Raw genomic sequence first — 18559 nt, 5'->3', positions numbered from 1 at the left:
ATCCAGAAAGTAGAATTGGAGTGGGAGGATTCTGCTAGATTGAAGTAGAGTTCTGAGTGATTTTTACAGACACAACCAAGCGAAATCGCCTACTCTCAAGCACTTGGTATGGATAGGGCAATTCTCGGCCAGGTCCGCTGCAAATTTTACAATTCATATATCGATAATTGCAGAACTCAAAGCCGTTCAAAAAGCCTGGTAAATTCATTCTACACTACACTCCACTGCACAAAAACAAGAGGAATCAGATTCTCTCAATTATAGATAGAATATTCCTGAAACACCAGTTGCTGGCCAGGTATTCCATGTTTAGAAAATTTCAAGTAACCCTCCTAATTTAGATTAGTAGGGTTATACTATATACATACAGAGTAGTTGCGGGTATCTTTGCCAAGTCTTTTCTTCCGTCGTATATTAATGAAAAACAAGATAAAAAGAAACAAATACGGCAAGATGACCGAGTGGTTAAGGTGTAAGTTACATAGTTTCACCACATTTATAATCATTACTAATCAACAACAGGTGTGACTCAAGATCTTATCTTAGCACTAGATAACTAGTGGTTTCACATGTCGCAAGACGCGTGGGTTCGAATCCCACTCTTGTCATCATTTTTTTGAACTCCTGCCACACTACATAACATAGCTGGTCAGCCTTTGCTTTTTTCAATTCTTCAAGGGTCATGTTAAAAACCAGCAGAACCTTTTCCCCTAAGCTTGTTCCTTTATAGCGGAGCGCGAAGCTCTTAATTTATACGTAGTATAGTAATACAACACGATTTGGTATATTGATTATAATGTTATACTCCGTATAAAGCGCTCTATTTCAATGATTAAACCAGCCGAATACCTCCCTTATCTAGATGGTATCTACCCTGGCCCTGGGATCCTGCAGCAGTCGTCTGATGACCTTGATGTGTCCGTCGGCTGCGGCCTACCACAACGCTGTCGCTCCCTTACCGTCTCTCGCATTAACACCTACCCTTGGGACTCCTAGCAGCTGCTTAACGACGAGAGATTCCCCATTGATTGCTGCCCGATATAAAGCTATTCGTCCATTGGTACCCCAGCCGTTGACACCAAATGTAGGTATATCAATGAGCTACTGGCAGCATTATTGATATTTACACCCGGGGTTCTGCAAGAAATCCCATGTTGAACCGTACCAGCATTGTAGGGAATGTGTTTTAGGCACACAATGAAATCACGATACAATATGGAAAATAACTGTTTTCCTGGGAAAACCCTACCCGCTTCTAGGCTGATATTTATTATAGGAGGTGCAACAATATCTTTAGAAATAGAATTTAGGACTCTTAAGAGTAAATTAAACTTTCTTGGGAGTATCAGTTCCTTTACAATCCAGTCAGTTTTTGATATCTATCCTACATTCGCATGTTTAGCTGGTGATAGACGGGTTTGGTCTATTATATGTCTGTAAGAACTCTAGCCTGGCTGCACCTAAGCCTTGCGAACTAACGTCGATGTACGTAGTCCTACAGGTAAGTACGGTAAAGGTATCGGTTCTGGGTTATCCATATCTACCATCTTTCTTTTCTTTTTCATTTTTCTCCCCTGCATACAATGGATGGATTATCCTGAACAGTCGAAAATATCCATTGTTGAAGAATTCACCAAAGTAAACTAACTACTTTTCTTTGGTTATGTACCCTATAAGCAACTGTTTTGTTTTTATATATTTAGATACCGCATTCACTCTCAAGGTCATACCCTAGGTAAGCATCGAGAAGCCCCACCGATAATGAATATTTATATCTCTGGTTCTCACATCCACGGGCCAACACACGATATCTAACCCATATGACTGACCTGTATCTGTCTCCCCACTCCTGAAGATATCTAGGTCAATCTCTCACTGCATCTAAGTGTCACTGTCAAGAGATTCCATCTTTGGAATAGCATTAAGTATCACATTTGACATCTTCTGGGTGTTCATCCTAGAGTCGCAAGTATGGCAGCCCGGTTGGAAGAGGACGGTGGCATGAGCGAGGAAATATATGAGGCAGATGGTCATTTACTTCCCCAAATTCAGTTCATCTCAGTCCAGCAACAGGAGTATCAAGAGAAAATTGTACGCCACCCCTCTCTCCCACAGACCCCAAGTCTTGCTCTAATGCGCAACTCAAGTTGCAAGTGCCCATAGGGTCAAGTCACATCCCGAACAAGCCACAAGATCGCTTGCTATCGGAATTCTATCTCTCACAAGATAGGCGAACATTGCTACGTGATATTAGACTCCTGATGCGCAGCCGGCCAGTTGTTACTCCCAGGGTCTTGAAGAATCTTACTCACGCCCCAGATCTTTTAAGTCTATTCGAAGTACTTCCTTACTGTGGTTACTCCTTCACAAGTGGGCCCTGGAAACATGCTCTCGTAGCCTTTGGAATTGACCCAAGGCAGGACCCTGAATATAGGAGATACCAAACTTACAAGTTTCCGTATAACTATAACCCCATCCCCCCAGAGGCTGATGTGACAATGCTCCAAACACGCGCAATACCACCCCGTAAAGTGCTTCGGACTAACCACGGCGACAACTCTCACATATTTGATGGAAATCTACTATTTACCGATGACAATGTTTGGCAGTATTGTGACATTTCTGATGATCAACTTTATCGAATTTGGTCGACAACCACAATTCGTCCTGATTTCTGTCCTCGGAATGGATTTTTCTATAACGGCACGAACGCAAAACTATGGGAAATCATGACTGACAAAATTATGACCATACGAGACGGAGAAGAGCTTGCAGTAGACGATTATGAGTGTCTATTGAGCATCCCGGACGACTACAAAGATGGTTCCCGCAGTAAAGATCGCAAGAGATATGGCCTGGGCTTCGGGCAGAACTACACTCGCAAGCAAGCCTTCATGAGATCTTTGATTCTGAAAAAGGCACAATCCCTATGAAATACATTTATCTACCATGTATCTAGTTGAAATGTCTTGTAAAACACACCATAGTACCGGAATTCATTTCAAAGGGGATGAATGAGTTTCTTTGTAGTGAATTTAGATCAAGATTCATAGCTGAAGATGCCAAGTGAATTCCGTTTGCACTGCGAAGTGAATTGGCTCTCTTTGTTGAAATACCTGCCCTTGTGTCCTTTGGTACCTGCCTCTTCGAATGCAGACTATTCTTAGACCTCTGAAGCAATAGATATAAAGAATAAAGCAGCTATCTCAAAACTGAATAAGAAAACGTAGCAGAAGCTCAAAACAAAGGACTTTACAATATTTATATGGATGGCTAGAAAAATCGACCTTTATTATCATCATCTTCTTGTTCTTCCTTTCCTTCCCTTTTTCTTCCTTTCTTTCCCTTCATCTTCCTTCCTCTTCCTTCCACTTCCTTCTCTTCCTCCTCTTCTTCCTCTTGACATACTAAGGACAATCAGTTGGCTAGTTCTACCTTTCAAAGAAAACTTCGAACACATCCTCTCATTCTCTCCAACACCAGCACATTTCATTATTGCTTCATTTTGTTTTTGACTCTCTGATGCTGTGATAGATGGTCCTGTCCCCATAATTACAGTCTGCATTCAAGGAATACTCACTCATAGGAACTGGAGACAGTCGAGGTAGGCAACCATGGCATCCAATATCAACAAGAATGATACTACTGAACAGAATCAACAATCAATCGAGAACAGCATAGGTGGTAGGTTGGATTCATCATGCAAGTCGAGTCGGAGCTGGGGGCGTTCGCGAGCTCGACCGGGTTACCAGGACGGTGCCCCTGCACTAGTTGAGCCTCTCACAGAGGAAAAATACCAGTCGCTCACACGAATAGGTAACCAGAGAGCTGCAAATAGGATATGTCGGCCAAGACGGTTCACCTATACACGAGAAGAGAAGCTTTCCGCGATTCACTATTGCCGGAAGGTCACATCGCAAAACAATAAACCCAGGACCTGGCATCCAATTGCCCTTGAAGAAGCAGCTCGAAAGCTTTCAATCGATGAGACGTTATTAAACCGGTGGATTCACGATGAGGTCCAGATAGCCGCCATGCCCCCTGGATCTAAAAGGGTCGATAAACGTCCTAGGGTTCTGGCAGAGCAAGTATCAGCACCACAGGAAGCTACAGGAGACAGGGTATCTGGCGATGAGGGTTCAGTTGCTGATGAGGGTTCAGTCGACTATGAGAGCTCCTCCACGTATAAAAAAATTCATATATTATTTGCGGCTAACCCCAAGACAGCTGAGGGAATCGTTGATTTTGACAGCATCTAATCATAGGGTTGGTCCACATCCTCTTTTGAATTGACATAAGTTGATCCATATTTCATCTAGCTCCATTCGTTCCGACACCCTGTTCCATTTATTGGCATCGAAACGGGGAGGTTGGGAAAGCTGTATACATTTGAAGATGCATATACCTTTTTGGGTTGTCAGAATATCAACTCCCACCCAGGCCATCCTCTTCCACCTACCGTGTCTGGCTTACCGTTAAACGGGCGACCTTCGCTAAATATCCATGATGAGAGCACATACACGAGCAGGGAAGGTGAAAGCAAGAGTTCTATCTCTAGAGTTGTCGATGTCAATAAGCAACTCTATGAACTTGCTCCGGATGTCGATATACGAGCGCCAAGGGGTGGTTACACGGGCTCCCATGTGTCAGTTAGACCCTGTTATGAGGAAGTTAAGCACTGCGTTGAATTGATTCGCCAAAGCATAGCCGCTTCAAGTAGTAAGGTGAGTGCAGAACCACGAGTTCTAACTATTCTCACATGAGCCACGATTTGTATCTGACAATGAATCCGGTAGGTGGCTTCAGCCCTCCCTGTGCGCATTGAGCTGGACTATGATTGTCCATATCCCGGGGCCCCTACTCAGTGGGCTGTGCTCTTTTCTTTCGGTGATGACGAGCTACTATTGCCCTTGGTATTGTCGTTGTGGGGTTCTCGGACTATGAATGCACTTAGGGAAAACATCCTATACCTTCAAGGATGGACAATTGACCATGGAACCCGAATTTCTCTACGAGAATCCAAGGTAAAAGAGTACTACAAGAATATCGAAAGACTCTTCGAAGTGTTCAGGCTTAGTACAGTGCTTCACGTGATGGATGTTGAACCGCTCTTCTTACAGGCTAAAAATCGCTGGCGCTCACGGAGATATGCCAGCACATGGACTCTTTATACGACTCCAATCCATGCACACTCTGGGGGCAATAGGTTCTACAGTCCTATTCAAGGAAGATACATGAATATTGAACTACTAGTGAACAGCATTCACCAGTGGGGCTCGCGGGTTGTTTTTATGAAAGATACCGCCCGAAAGCCTTTTCAGCTTTTGAGGCTAAGCGACTTTACATTACATCGGCCTGCACCACAACCGTACGACCACCTCTACCATACGACAGAGGCGCTAATCAGGGATTTGAAGCGCCCACGTAAGAAGGTACCGCTTTCTGATGAAGTGGAAGATTTTACTACCAGTGCAGTGATGCAAGATGAAGAAGGTATGTCTACTACGCCATATACTATGCTTCAGTCAAGGGAGCCTGGCAGAGGGACTGATGCTGACTATGATGTGACAGATTCCATTGCTGAACTGGGGGATATTTCTGATGCCTCAGATGCAGATGAGGCGGACGAGGTCACTGAGGATAGTAATAGGCATCATTTGGAGAAAATGCGCGCGAAAGAGCGCTTATCAATGCTAAATACTGTCTTCAAGAATTATGCATTGGTTGATGGAGAGGATACATGCTCGATAACACCATGTCCATTACCACTGCATCAATACTCTAGGTATTGCTCTCACCACACTTCGAGCATCATTGAACATGTATCATCATTGAACGCTGCGGGTGCTAAACTTCCAATGCCACAATGGGATCTTAACCTTACGGATGATACAATGACCGATGTCAAAGCTCTGTCAACCAGTTATCACAAGAGTCCTCAGAATACCTGGGTTATTGACTTCGAGTACCTCACTGTAGGTGGAGAAATGTCTCCGATACCACTCCAGTTTGCTATTAGGCAACTTGACGGCAAACTGCTGCTTGCACAGAATGTTAACTATGACCTGTCTCTTACTGAATTTCTTGACAAAGTGAACAATCTGGAAAATGCGGACAGACACATACAGGTTCTGTTTGAACGTTGCTACCGTGACACCATGACGAATGGATTGGGGCCAGATGAGATCCGGGATGAAATACTCCAGAAGCTGAACTACAGTTCAAAAAGAATTAGTATCCTTTCATGGTACAGTCAGCAGGATATGCAATGCTTCCAAAGGGTGCTCACAGGAAGCCGGAAGCTATTAGTTCCTAAACAAAGCCACCATCAATGCTCAAACTTTCAAAACATTGACGTGGCAAGACTGCTGAAAAAGCTTCTCCCTAAGAACTGGCCCTCCATGTCTTTGTCCGTGGTTCACACGAGTCTTCTTGCAAGCCAGGGGAGATCCGGAGCCAAGAGTGGTTATCACACTGCAGCTTATGACACAGAGGCTGTGACAGATATAGTCAAAGAGATAGCAACATTAGTGCAATTATTTGTCTGATAGCTACCTATGTTATCGAATTGTATCAAGGATGGCTGGTCCTCTTAGCTAGATAAATACAATCAACTTCATACCTGAAAAGACTTCACGTGCGAATTGTGTAGGTTTCATATTGCGTGTTGTGGGAATAGACAATCGGGGCTATAACAATATAGTATAGCCAGGGCTGTGGTTCTTGTTGTATAGCAAATGAAGCAACCCCAAGTACCTACTTGAAACAAAGAGTCAGTAACGCATAACAGCCAACAGCTTCATTGTAGAGTATGGATACTATATTGATACAGCCAGGAACACAGTGAATGCAAAGACTCTTTGTCTACTATACTCACAACAATGGGGCTATTTATGCTGTCGAACATCCTTCGAGGTTGCAATATAGGGAATAACCAGAGGTAGTCAATCCAAGCTATTCAACAACCGAGAGAGAGTATTGATCATTCTGGAGTATTTCCGAAATCTCCGCACTCCAAAACCTTATCAATCTTATCTCCGCCATTTCGTCGAACCACACCACATCAAAACAACCTCTTGAACCTCCACTCCAACGTCCCCCCTCCCCCAGCTCGAATGTTCGCCCCGCGGTCCCTGCCGCAACTCGGACGCATCATGGCCTCGGCTCAGATTTACCCCCTTCGTCAGCGACGATTCGCTCCTCTTAACCCGGAGAGAAAGGGGGCATCGAGTGCCCCGCCGCTGAAGGGGATCGTTTTCGACGTGGACGGAACGTTATGGTACTTGATACTTTCCATTCCCTGATCCCTGTCTCGGTGGCTCGTTTTATTGATCAACTGATGTATACCCAGTCTTCCTCAGAACCATATGTTTGTCAAGATGCGGTATGTCGCTACTATCTGACATGCGTTTTTCCATCTTACGTGATGTGCACTAAATGTTCTACAGAGAGTCTCTTGGGATCCTCCACAAGGAGATCGACATCTTGCACCATATTAGCAGTCTCCCAACTCCCGAGCAACAGCTCGAAGCCGCAGATAAGATCAAGACCATCGAGCGAGAGGCTATGCAAACCCAGGAGCCTCAGCCGGGACTAGTAGAGCTCATGGATTACCTCCACGAACGGGGAGTCAAGAGGGCGCTTTGTACACGGAATTTTGAGTAAGACGGTTTACTTCACTCCTCCTCCCCCCCCCCTCCCCCCCTCCCACCCCCGAAGACTAGATGTAGGGAGTAGAGTGGATGGTCAAGGTTAATACTATTGTGGCAGAACACCAGTACGGCATCTTCTAGATAATCATCTTCCTGCTCACGTGTTTCTTCCAATCATTACAAGAGAGACCCCGGGGTTAATGCCTAAGCCCGATCCAGCGGGGATATTGCATATTGCTCATGAATGGGGACTGGATAGTCGAGGAGAGAATCTAATCATGGTGGGTTTTTTCTTTTGCATTCCAGGTGATTTTCCTTTTTTTTTCTGAGAACTGATATGATGCTAGGTTGGTGACAGTATCGATGATATGACTGCTGGCCACACAGCAGGCGCTGCGACTGTCTTGCTCCTGAACGACCACAACGTTCATCTCAAGGAGCATCCCCATACGGATCTGTGCATTGAGCGGTTAGATGAGCTCATCGACATCCTAGATGGAGGTTTTGTCGGAAACCGTGATGGTGACAAGGTTCCTACCAGTGACTAGTAGGTCGGCTTATACCATACCCTGTCACCGATGCCTGGCAGCCATCGGTATGCCTAGATTCAGGATTAGACAAACAGTCTGAACCCTCTTGGCCCATGTAATTCATGTGGCATGCTGCTGTTTATTGCCACGGCCCCGTATGGCTGCTGGTATCCGTCGTGGATCATGTACGGACATAGTTGCCTCGGTAGATAGAGACCTGACCAAAGGCTCAGGCACGAGGTTCCAAATACACATCAAATAACATTGAAGTGCATCACAAGTGCCATCAACAGTAAATATGTATGTTAGCCAAGGGTATCATACACCAATTAAGTTGCTATAGGCGCCAAGCGTAAGTGGAATGTCGCAGTATATGCAACCAGACGAGCAACCACCTGTGTTGTATTAGTTATTCATACATCAGAGCCTGTACTTATCCCAAGCCTTTTTAGCGGCACTCGGCATTGGACGATAAGCATCGCTGCTACCCCCTCGTTTATTACCATTGCCACGTCCGCCACGTCCCCGACCACCGCCTCTTCCCCCACGAGGAGGCGGTCTGGACTGGCCTCGTGGGGGCGAACGAGGTGCAGGTTGCCAGCTATCCTTGCCTCTTCCGCGGCGCGGGTTGGGAGACAAGGAGCGCTGGCGTGCGTTGCCTGGATGGAAATCCTGACGATCCCTGTAAAACTGACGAGAATCCATATCTGGGCCTCGCGAGCCGGCTGGCGCTAGGTTCTTATTCTTTCCAATTCCACTACCAATTCGAATGTTGCCTCGGTTTCCACCACGGCCGACGGGACGTCGTCTGGTTATCAAGTCGTCGCTGTCATCCGGGGAGGAGTGCGCATCCGCACGGCCTCTAATTTTCATCCCACCTCGACCTCTAGAGGAAGGCCCTCCGCTTCTACCTTTGACCACGGAATTGATATTGGTGACCATATTCGGATCAATTCCTCTCAGGGTCCAAGACGAAGATTTCAAAGGTTGTGGTAGGGATGGGCAGTCACCGACCAAATGGTGGTTGCTGGTACAATGAGAGCAAGATATGGATACATGTACGGGCCCGGACGACGGCTCTTGTCGATGAGCTTTCCACATGAAATCACACTCGAGTTCCAAATGTGCCGAAGATCCACACAGATCACAGGGGATCTCAGATGCGGAACCTTTCAAGAGCGAAGAGCAATCTTGCTGATCGTGACCACGCTCTCGACACTTCTGGCATCTTCTCCACGAAGGACAGAAACTGCTCTGGTGTTGATCCCAAGCACCGCAATGCACACACTATACGTGGTCAGCACTCATTGTCTCCAATGTAGTCCAGAAAAGTCCCTGAAAAGCGGGTTGGTAAGTTTCAGAACGCACCTCTTTGTATGGACACACTTCCGCAAGATGGCCCTCCCGCATGCATTCAGTGCAAGTGACTGGTAATTGCAGGTTGATGTCATTGATCTCGCGATCGTAGAAGATATACTTGGCTTGGGATTCCATGTCTTCCCGATTAAGATCAGCAAGTGTCTCGGGGTTTGTGGGGTATTTTTGGGCGAAATGACGGAATGCCTCCTCCTTCGACGTCGACGAAGCGGCATCTCTGGCCCCGTCAAAGGTGTGTCCGTTGGCAATACTTTGAGGAACCGGAAGAGACTCCGGATCGTACTCGTCGTCTGGCAGTGATAGCCCCCCATTTTGTTTCTGACTAGCATGCTGTGTCTGACCTCGGGAATTGATATTCAACAGTATCGAGTCGTCGGCCTCTGAGTCCAGAGATGAGTCGTCGGAGTCCCCTGATAGATGCATTCGGCTGGAGTCGGAGGTATCATCTTCCTGTACTTCTCCCTCCTCTGATACATCGTCACTGTTTATCTGTGACACATCATCGTTGTCGCCGCCAGTCGAAACAGATTCGCTGCGACTGCGCCAGTACTTATCGTTGACCGCATCAAACCGAGAATCCTGTTCAACCTCATTTTCCTTGTTTCCCCGTTTGCTCAAGGAAGTCCTGATAGTGCTTCTACTGGCCTTATTCCAGTTAGGAGCAGCTGCGGATTGGGGCTCAACCTGTGAGGAAGCCTCATTTCCATCATCCGAGGAATTGGATTCATCGTCGCTGCCCGAGGAGCCAGAGCTGGACGTACTATCCGGGTCTACCGCCAACGTATTTGCACTGAATGTGGCACCTTGAGGGACAAAATCGCGCGCATCTGTAGGCCCCGCCTTTCCATTCCTTCGTTGTCTTTTCCTGGGGTGCGAATTGCTGTCTATGGAGCTCTGTCGCGAGCCATTGGTGCTGGTGGCGCGATTGCGTTGCACACCAAATGAGGCTGTTCTGGAATCATTATTGTCTTCACCTGGTGAATCAGGCATACTGTGACCAGGGGCTGAAGCGCAGAAAAGACTATTGGAAAACGCGTGAAATGAGGAAGAATTACCTGGGGTGGAGTGTTAGTTTCTTAAAATTTACGGTAGTTGATAGTGACCATCGATGCAGGATCGGATAGAAGAACTTCCGCCCGGCAGTATACTGCGCTGTATGATGCATGTTTATCGCTGTCCTACTACTTGTCTGGAAAATACCCAATACTACAGGCAATTTCAGGGTCTATCAACCCCACAGGGTATGGTGAGATGAATGTGCATGCATTTTAAAATAGAAAACAAAGTTCATCGAAGAAGATTATAGAGTATAGAACATTTGAACTGGTGGAGATACAAAGCTGCCTGTCTAGAACAATCTGGCGTACACAAGCTGTAGATGTTAAACTACAACAAAGTCTCGATCATTCTATTAATATTTTTGTGGGAAGAAAGATAAATCGAAATTAACTTATTCATTTGTTCTTCGGTTGCTTCTGGACCGTTTCGGACTATTCTTAGTAGGGGTTTATTCCGTACCTTACCTTAGTATTGGTATTATTGTTGTCTTTTATTCCTTTGCCCCCCTCTTTGTCCTGGCATTGAATATTCGACTTTTTATATATCTTTACATTCCCCCAAAACATTCCCATTATTTCCATTATTTCTGTTTTGTATTTTGAATCTTTTCAACGGAAGACTATCTTTGTGTACAGAAACCCCTAAACACAATCGCCACGCTCTTTTTTCACATCAACTATTTTTTTTTTGTGACACTGAATTTACTCCGGAGTACGTTCTGCCTAAAAATACCCCCAAATTCATCCATTTTTGCCCCCCTCGGATTGGTGACCATCCCGTGACCCAAACAGCTGCCGATCATCCAATCTGACGGTCGGAAGTGAACTGAAAGACGGATCAGATCCTCTGCTACTTCTGCATTAGCTAGCAAACAACTTACTTACGTATTAGCTACAGACTGTGATTCCACCCGATTTGGGACTGTCTTGGCCGCTCTTTTTTCCGACCCTCTCCCCAATCAATCATTCTCTTCGCCTTCTCCTCTCCCATCATCTTTCCTCGATCCCACGGTCCTACCCCGTTCAATACCGCCAAAGTGTCTTCCCTCACAGTTCCCCGTACCATTTCCTTCCCCCCGGGGGTGGATACTCAACCGCAACGGTTGAGTCCGGTTTCCAGCATGTCCCAGAACAAGGGTGGACGGAGGAGACGGTCAAGCAGTATCATTTATCAGGAGCCGCCGGAATCCATTGAGCGCACCAGCGACCAGGCTGCCTTGCCCAATCTAAATGCGAACTGGGTCAATGCCAAGGGTGAGTGCATCGACATGTCTGTCATGCATACTATGGCACCGGGGAAGCTAACCGGAGACTGCTCGTAACAGGTGCCTGGACCATTCATTTCGTTTTAATCGTTGCCTTGAAGATCTTCTACGACATCATTCCCGGGGTCTCGCAGGAGACCTCATGGACCCTGACCAATATCAGCTACATGTTCGGCTCGTTTCTTATGTTCCACTGGGTGCGGGGCATCCCTTTCGAATTCAATGCGGGTGCCTATGATAATCTCAACATGTGGGAGCAAATTGACAACGGAGATCAATATACCCCGACGAAGAAGTTCTTGCTATGCGTGCCGATCTGTCTTTTCCTTCTCAGCACGCATTATACCCATTACGACTTGACGTATTTCACCATCAACTTCTTAGCTACTCTGGGAGTGGTCATTCCGAAGCTTCCATTTGTACGTACCCTCCCGGCCCGCCAATGTTCATACCCATGTCTTACTAACTTGACCACAGTCCCACCGACTGCGGATAGGTCTTTTCTCTCCCGAACCAGAGGAGTAGAGATTCCTGTTCTCTTCTTTCTTTATTTACTTTCTTATTTTTTTCTTGATAATATTCTCCACTTGGCACCCATTATCCTTCCTTTCTCTGTCTTGTAATAATTGTTTCATGTTTCAGGGGCTACTCCCGATCTGAAATTGGCCGGAACTCTGCTATTCTACCCTGTCGAATACATTTGTTTGCTGGAAAGCGGGATGAAGTGATAGCATGGAGTACAGGAGACATCAAAAGTGAAGAGGGACAAACGAACCAAAAAATGTCGAAAATTTTCAATAGAATATGGGGTCGCGGAAAGCTTTGATAGAGGACAGGAACCAGTTGTTCTGGCTCTTGAAACCACGTGTCTAGAACTAAGGGCATTTGCTACTTGCATCTTACGGTGTATATGGGTTTTAATCTATACAACATACTCCCAGTGACTGGCCTCACGGCCTACATGTTCTACCACTTGCACCCGTACACAACCACTGGACGAGTCTGGGCTTTACGTAGGACTTGGCTTGACACAAGTTTCCAGGCTGGTGTTTTGGTTTATACCATTTTGGGCGGGGATTACGTTTATTGATTGCATTAGGGTCAACCTAGATCATGCAGCTCTGTCGGGTCACATGAGGGATACAGCAATCAACCCTATCTTAGGTAGCCAATTGGGGTTTGTTCGCGAACCTTGGCTTGTGGTTCTGGAGTTCGTGTGCCTAGAAATGGTACCTAGGCATGTTAGAGATGGTTTTAGATTGCCGTAGCCTCGCCGGCGGTACTATAAACACCTTTCTACCGTTTCGCTTAGGGGTCATTCATTCTAGACCGTCTAAACTCAGGTACGGTGTGTGCGATTTGTTCTTTAATTAGCTGAACATACGTATGTAACCGGGGCTCATCTGCGGGCTGTGGGGTGGATGGGCGGAACTGATTCTCTTTGTGTACGGTATCTACAGGGTTGCATGGAGTATTGGGGGTTATTGTTTGTATACTACCTGTTATGTGGGTAATCATGCCACTGGGCTATCTTCACTATCAACTACTATTTATGCAGTACAGGTAAGGGGGAGTGGCCAAACTATCTACACTGGGGGATCTTGTTGACTCCCTTGCAAGATAAGGCCATGTATATATATCTCGGCTACTCTGTGTGTAATATCGAGAGGTAAATCAAGGAGATTTTGTCACACCGGCTTTCCTTGGACACTAAAGGTGTTCGCTCTACTCCACCTGATCAACTGAAAAAATAAGATTAGGGTTATCATTATAGGGGCTTCAAAGTGCAAATCACCCACCCCTATCTATACATACAGACGACCAAAAAAAAAAAAGGGGGTGGGTAGGTAGTAGATAAGATAGGGAACATGCATCTAAGAAATGCAAAAAAAGAGACCAATCAAGTTATCTAACGCCATTGGCGCTGCTGGGAATCGAACCCAGGTCGATTCGGGGCTGCGGAACTAACCACAACGAAGCATGATAACCACTACACTACAGCACCTTGAATTGGTGATTATTTGCTCCTTTATTTGAGTAATATGCTGCATATATATCAAAACCCTCTACTAAAGCATGGCAGTATACTGTGTAGATCAGATAACCAAGATCTGTTTGAGTTTACGTGTAGACCAGGTTGCTCGAAACTTGGTATACAATCGGTAGACAGATATCCGTATCAATTACGCAAAACAAACCATGGATTATGACCATGACCGGGGTAATTGTTATTACACGTGGTTGTCGCATATCGATAAGCGTCGCGACACCGCGATTCTCAGCCTTCTACAACATCACATCTCTCAGTCGACGAGCAATCACCCCAGTCAATGGCTGTGGCAGACGAAGAGGCGCCCTCGCCTCTCTACCGTCCTGCTAGGGTACTTCCCTTTGAGCTGGTCCAACATGTAGGCATTTTCTTTGAAGAGAAGCTCTGTCCGCCTCCCCTCACTCCCCGCAATTCACTTGATCATCGAACTGACCGCGGCATCCGTTAACCAGACACGCAAGCTCTAAACCTACTCCTAAATATCATCACCACGGGCACAATCCCTCCAACGCCAGTCTACGTCCCATCGCCCCAGCATCTCGCTCTCGCCGCGACATTCCTCGTCCATCCCTCCACCACCACCCGGGCGAAAACCGCTGAGCAAGAAGAATCCTCCAATGTCTCCCTACGACTTCTCCGCCTCGCAAACACCCTCGCCGGCCCAGTGTCCGCCAAACTCGGGACAGCATTCTCCTTCACCCACTTTGAGACCTCTCGCCAGGGACGCCGCCGGCGCACCGAAGACGAGCACCCACCCGACGATGACCTGAAGCCGCTGAACCTCGACCTGGCCCAGTCTGCCTCCGTGTGGTCCCGCGCAGAGGACTTCTGGCACGCAGTCGGATGGGCTTTTAACTGTTCCGTGCTCCACCGTGAACGCTGGGAAAAGTGGCAGATCTGGCTCGAATACATGTGCGAAGTGCTCGAAGACGATTGGAACGAACGCAAAAGAATGAGCGACCACGCCTCGAACACCGATCACAAAGCCCTCAAAGACAGTCTAATCCTCCGCTATATAACTGAAACAACAGTAGTACATGGGCGCAACCGACGGATCCTCCGCGCGATCTTCGCAGACGGTGGTTCGGCCTCTGCCAACGAATTCCGCGAGGTCTTCCACCACGAGCTGAAAAAACCAAAGCAAGACAAGAATACCAAGAAACGCGAAGTGCAGGTCAACATCGATGAAGACCAATACGGCGACTATCTAACCGATGACGACGAGTCTTCCGATAACAACAACAAGAACGACCCAGGCACGGCCTCAAAACGACCAACCCGACAAACCAAACGACCCCGACGAGGCACCCGCGCCAAAGACGCCAAATCAACCGACGCAGTCAATCCCACGTCAGCAGTCTACGCCCTCAGCGATGTCTCCTCACACGGCGGCTTCCAATCTCTGGCTCTCCGCCAACGTCTCCTCCACCTCCTCTCTGGTGTAGCGGAGACTCTCCCCGACGTCTTCATCCCCCTCGAGGAGCTCTACCACTACTTCGTCGAAAACATCCGCCATCTCCCCCTCCCCGTCTTCCAGGCTCTCGTCGCCCCGTCAACACTGCCCTATTTCTCCTCAGAAGCGTGCACAACCCTCTGCGAATGCCTGCTCTTCCGCATCCGTGAAAGCGCAGCCCCAGACACCGACGAGGAGTATCTCAGCCAAGCAAAGCTCGAAGAATGTTTCCTCCCCTACGCGGCAAGTTCGACCAGCGTAGTGGACAACACCAAGATGTCGATTCTCCTTGAGACACTACTGATCCTACTCGCAAACAGCGACATGCTAAGGGTGACTACGGAGCTGCAAGAAGCGGTGGAAGAGGGTATCCAGCGCCGTGCAGAGAGAGCCCAAACGGAGACGAAGAAGAGCGTGAGTGCGCGCAAATCGGAAGATGCGGAGTGGTGCTGGTTGCTGGAGAGTGGGGAGCGGTTGAGGTTTCTTGTTGAGGAGGTTCTTCCCCGTGCGGAAGATTCGGACGGGTGATTTGGTTCCGCATGTTAGGGTTTGGTTGTTCGAAGGTGAGGGGGGAGAACGTTGTGGGGGATTCTGTTTCTCGACGGCTTGAGTTTGGCGTATAGATACCCTTGTTGTCTGTGTGCGTTTAGCATGTTACTGGTGTCCTTGTTGTAGTTGTTGTGGTTTGGCCTTTTTTATATATCTTGATTGAATGAACTATTCAAGTTGCTCACAGCTTATCTACAGCTAGCCACCAAGATTTTGAAACAGTAATGGAATCAAACTCTTAAAACAAAAACCAACCGCCATCAACAGGTAAACATAAATAGGTATAGAAGCTTTGGCTAGATTACGACCTGGGTTTCAACATCTGTGATCATGGAGGAGGACGGGGGCCAATGATTTGTCTCCTTGCGCCTCCAACTCCCAGGCCAGGACCGCCGCGGTTCTGGTTGTCACCGCCAATAAAGCCGTATTGGTGCACATCCCAAGCCCCTTGTCCCGGCCCAACACCGAGACTACCATCTTTCAGGCCGTTGGCAGCGGCCTGTTGCGTTTGCTTTTGGTTCTCCTCCCACTCACGCTGGCGCTCGCGCTCGCGCTCCATTTCACGCTCCAGCAATGACTTGGACGCCCATCCGCCCGCTTTGGTCTTCTGCTGTGCTGCTGCGCGGCGGCTATTTTCCGCGTCGACCTCGGCAGTCGTTGTGTAGTCTTGTGGGCGATGGGTGGCCGGCTTGGGTGCGACGGGAGGTCGATTAGATGCGAGGAAACGATCTACGCGACTTTCTTGATTCACGGGCTTCGCAGCATAAAGCGTTGGGTCCGGAAGGGGCCGGGGTGAAGTAGCGACTGGCTCGGGGAGTGGCCGGGGAGGTAAGGAAGGTAGGGAAGGTAAGGAAGGAGGGGGGCTCGCCGCTTCAGGAATTGACTCTTCGTTCTGATGTTTATTCCACTCTGTGCGAAGTAGACGGCGTTCCGACTCGAGCGAGGACAGATCGTAGCTCGGCTTAGGGGGTACAGGTACCGGGCGAGGTGCACGAGTCGCGGCTTGTTTTTCCTGTAGCTCCTGGCGCTCGCGCTGATATTCTGCCTCTCTTTGTTTAGCGGTCTCCAACTCTTGCTCGAGTTCCCTTATGCGCCGGCTTTCCGAGGATTCGGCGGGAGCTTGGCTCAGTGTAGCTTGACTTGCTTGGTATTGACTGAGGAACTGTCCATTCAGGCGGGTATCGTTGACTTCCCGACGGCGCAGCCTCTCGCTCTCCAGCCTCGCCTCGGCTTCTCTCTCCTCGCGCTGACGCTGCTGCTCCTCCTCTTCCCACCGCCGCTGTTGATCATTCCATTGCTTTCGCTCCTCCTCAAGCTTGCGCCGCTCTTGCTCCTTTAGACGGGCAGTTTCCTCCTCCCATCGACGCTCCTCTTCTGCTCGCGCACGCATTTCTTCCGCTTCTCGCTCTTGACGTCTGCGCTCAGACTCCTCGAATTCTAAGCGCTGGCGCTCTTCTTCTTCACGCCTGCGCTTCTCCTTTTCAGCTAGACTCGGTACATTTGGTGCAGCGGTCGTGATCTGTCGACGAGCACCAAACGCCACCCCTTGGTTGGCTTGACTAGCACCGCCCATATAGCCGTACTGGTGGATGTTCCAAGCTGGCATTGTCGTATGCTCATCCGTTCTTTTGCTCCAACTGCTCACTGGACCTGGAGATTTGGCTGGGCTTGAGTATCCAGAGGCGCTGGAGTTTGCGTTACTGAGCCCCCGTGGCCGAGAGGGTGTATGGGCGCCCTGACTGGAACCGGTCGCATTGGGGCTTAAACCACCAACTTTGCTCTGAGGACCAATGGTGCGAGGGAATTTGCCAGGCTGGAGAGCATTAGCCCTCCTACTGAAAGCCATCAGGCACTGCAGGACCTGTGCGGGATCCTTGGCCTCATAAAGATCGACAGTGAGGAAAACATCATGCGGAGGAAGGCTCAGGGGTGCGATTTGACACGCGCGAAGGAAGTGTGAGATGTTTTCCATCTGTACAAAGGGCATCGATGACTGCTTATACTTGACACCGGGAGAAACGGCAAGGTTGACCAGCCTAGGGTTATGTTAGCACGTCGAATTGTGATCAGAGTATGCAAGAAATCTAATTATCCGACCTACCTGCACAGCGCGACGCCATCTTTGAGCGCATCTAGAAGATCTCCGGCTGGTAGTCTTTCATGGAGGACTTCTTCAATCCAGTTGCGGACTTCTGCGGCAGCCTGCGGGGTATAGCGGGACAGGCGCAGACTGCGCAAATCCTTATCCAGTGACGTAACGGAAGCCATGTTTGAGATTCAGATTTTATCTGAAACAATCGGTCTGTCGTGAGTAGGCTTCTTTCTCACTACGACCGACAGATGGAATCGACTGTTTATGTCGCCAGCCGTTGGCATGAACCGTGGTACGGGAACCAGGGGGGCGAAATAGGAGGCGGTACCTCCTGATATAGAAGAGGCAAATTGAATGGATCTAGAATCGAATAGTTCGGTGGATTATATACAAAGTAGCGTCCAAGTAAGGAGAAGAACAGTGGAAATGAAAAGGGGGTGAAAAATATAAGAGAGAAAAGAAAAAAAAAATCCACCCAGTAGTAGAATAGTGAATTAACACAAACTAGAATATACCTGTTCATAAGGAACCGG

General features: G+C 48.0%; 7 protein-coding genes and 1 non-coding gene across 8 annotated transcripts; 5 read left to right on the top strand and 3 right to left on the bottom strand.

Moving 5' to 3' along the window:
* Positions 1-1971: 1971 nt before the first annotated feature.
* BDV37DRAFT_279152 (uncharacterized protein) lies at positions 1972-2933 on the top strand (the record flags this gene model as incomplete). The annotated part of the gene is made up of 2 exons (XM_032086268.1): positions 1972-2091; positions 2148-2933. The coding sequence occupies 2 exons, from the start codon at positions 1972-1974 to the stop codon at positions 2931-2933; spliced, it is 906 nt and encodes a 301-aa protein (XP_031945521.1).
* A 681-nt stretch (positions 2934-3614) lies between these two features.
* On the top strand, positions 3615-7073 carry BDV37DRAFT_296452 (uncharacterized protein; the record flags this gene model as incomplete). Its single annotated transcript, XM_032090113.1, has 4 exons — positions 3615-4183; positions 4224-4266; positions 4320-4724; positions 4797-7073. The coding sequence occupies 4 exons, from the start codon at positions 3615-3617 to the stop codon at positions 6546-6548; spliced, it is 2769 nt and encodes a 922-aa protein (XP_031945520.1). The 3' UTR covers positions 6549-7073.
* An 81-nt stretch (positions 7074-7154) lies between these two features.
* BDV37DRAFT_279149 (putative haloacid dehalogenase-like hydrolase) lies at positions 7155-8200 on the top strand (the record flags this gene model as incomplete). The annotated part of the gene is made up of 5 exons (XM_032086267.1): positions 7155-7279; positions 7352-7384; positions 7449-7661; positions 7771-7933; positions 8000-8200. 5 exons carry the CDS (start codon positions 7155-7157, stop codon positions 8198-8200), a joined length of 735 nt encoding a protein of 244 aa, XP_031945519.1.
* Positions 8201-8401: 201 nt separating this feature from the next.
* BDV37DRAFT_190937 (zinc knuckle domain protein) lies at positions 8402-10609 on the bottom strand. Its single transcript, XM_032079669.1, has 2 exons — positions 9551-10609; positions 8402-9469 (listed from the first exon to the last, which is right to left on the bottom strand). The coding sequence occupies exons 1-2, from the start codon at positions 10547-10549 to the stop codon at positions 8603-8605; spliced, it is 1866 nt and encodes a 621-aa protein (XP_031945518.1). The 5' UTR covers positions 10550-10609; the 3' UTR covers positions 8402-8602.
* Positions 10610-11505: 896 nt separating this feature from the next.
* On the top strand, positions 11506-12467 carry BDV37DRAFT_190925 (ORMDL family protein). Its single transcript, XM_032079668.1, has 3 exons — positions 11506-11871; positions 11943-12301; positions 12360-12467. Exons 1-3 carry the CDS (start codon positions 11739-11741, stop codon positions 12405-12407), a joined length of 540 nt encoding a protein of 179 aa, XP_031945517.1. The 5' UTR covers positions 11506-11738; the 3' UTR covers positions 12408-12467.
* Positions 12468-13801: 1334 nt separating this feature from the next.
* On the bottom strand, positions 13802-13887 carry BDV37DRAFT_t35. Its single transcript has one exon. It is a non-coding gene; the product is annotated as a tRNA-His (tRNA).
* BDV37DRAFT_190874 (uncharacterized protein) lies at positions 13807-16090 on the top strand. Its single transcript, XM_032079666.1, has 2 exons — positions 13807-14318; positions 14385-16090. Exons 1-2 carry the CDS (start codon positions 14213-14215, stop codon positions 15911-15913), a joined length of 1635 nt encoding a protein of 544 aa, XP_031945516.1. The 5' UTR covers positions 13807-14212; the 3' UTR covers positions 15914-16090.
* A 1-nt stretch (position 16091) lies between these two features.
* BDV37DRAFT_190888 (calponin homology domain protein) lies at positions 16092-18556 on the bottom strand. Its single transcript, XM_032079667.1, has 2 exons — positions 18036-18556; positions 16092-17970 (listed from the first exon to the last, which is right to left on the bottom strand). The coding sequence occupies exons 1-2, from the start codon at positions 18200-18202 to the stop codon at positions 16263-16265; spliced, it is 1875 nt and encodes a 624-aa protein (XP_031945515.1). The 5' UTR covers positions 18203-18556; the 3' UTR covers positions 16092-16262.
* Positions 18557-18559: the final 3 nt, after the last annotated feature.

This window comes from Aspergillus pseudonomiae, assembly GCF_009193645.1.
Source record: "Aspergillus pseudonomiae strain CBS 119388 unplaced genomic scaffold BDV37scaffold_7, whole genome shotgun sequence".
NCBI classification, from domain to species: domain Eukaryota; kingdom Fungi; phylum Ascomycota; class Eurotiomycetes; order Eurotiales; family Aspergillaceae; genus Aspergillus; species Aspergillus pseudonomiae.
Note: the sequence above shows the minus strand (reverse complement) of the source record. Positions and strands in the feature narration are given on the sequence as shown.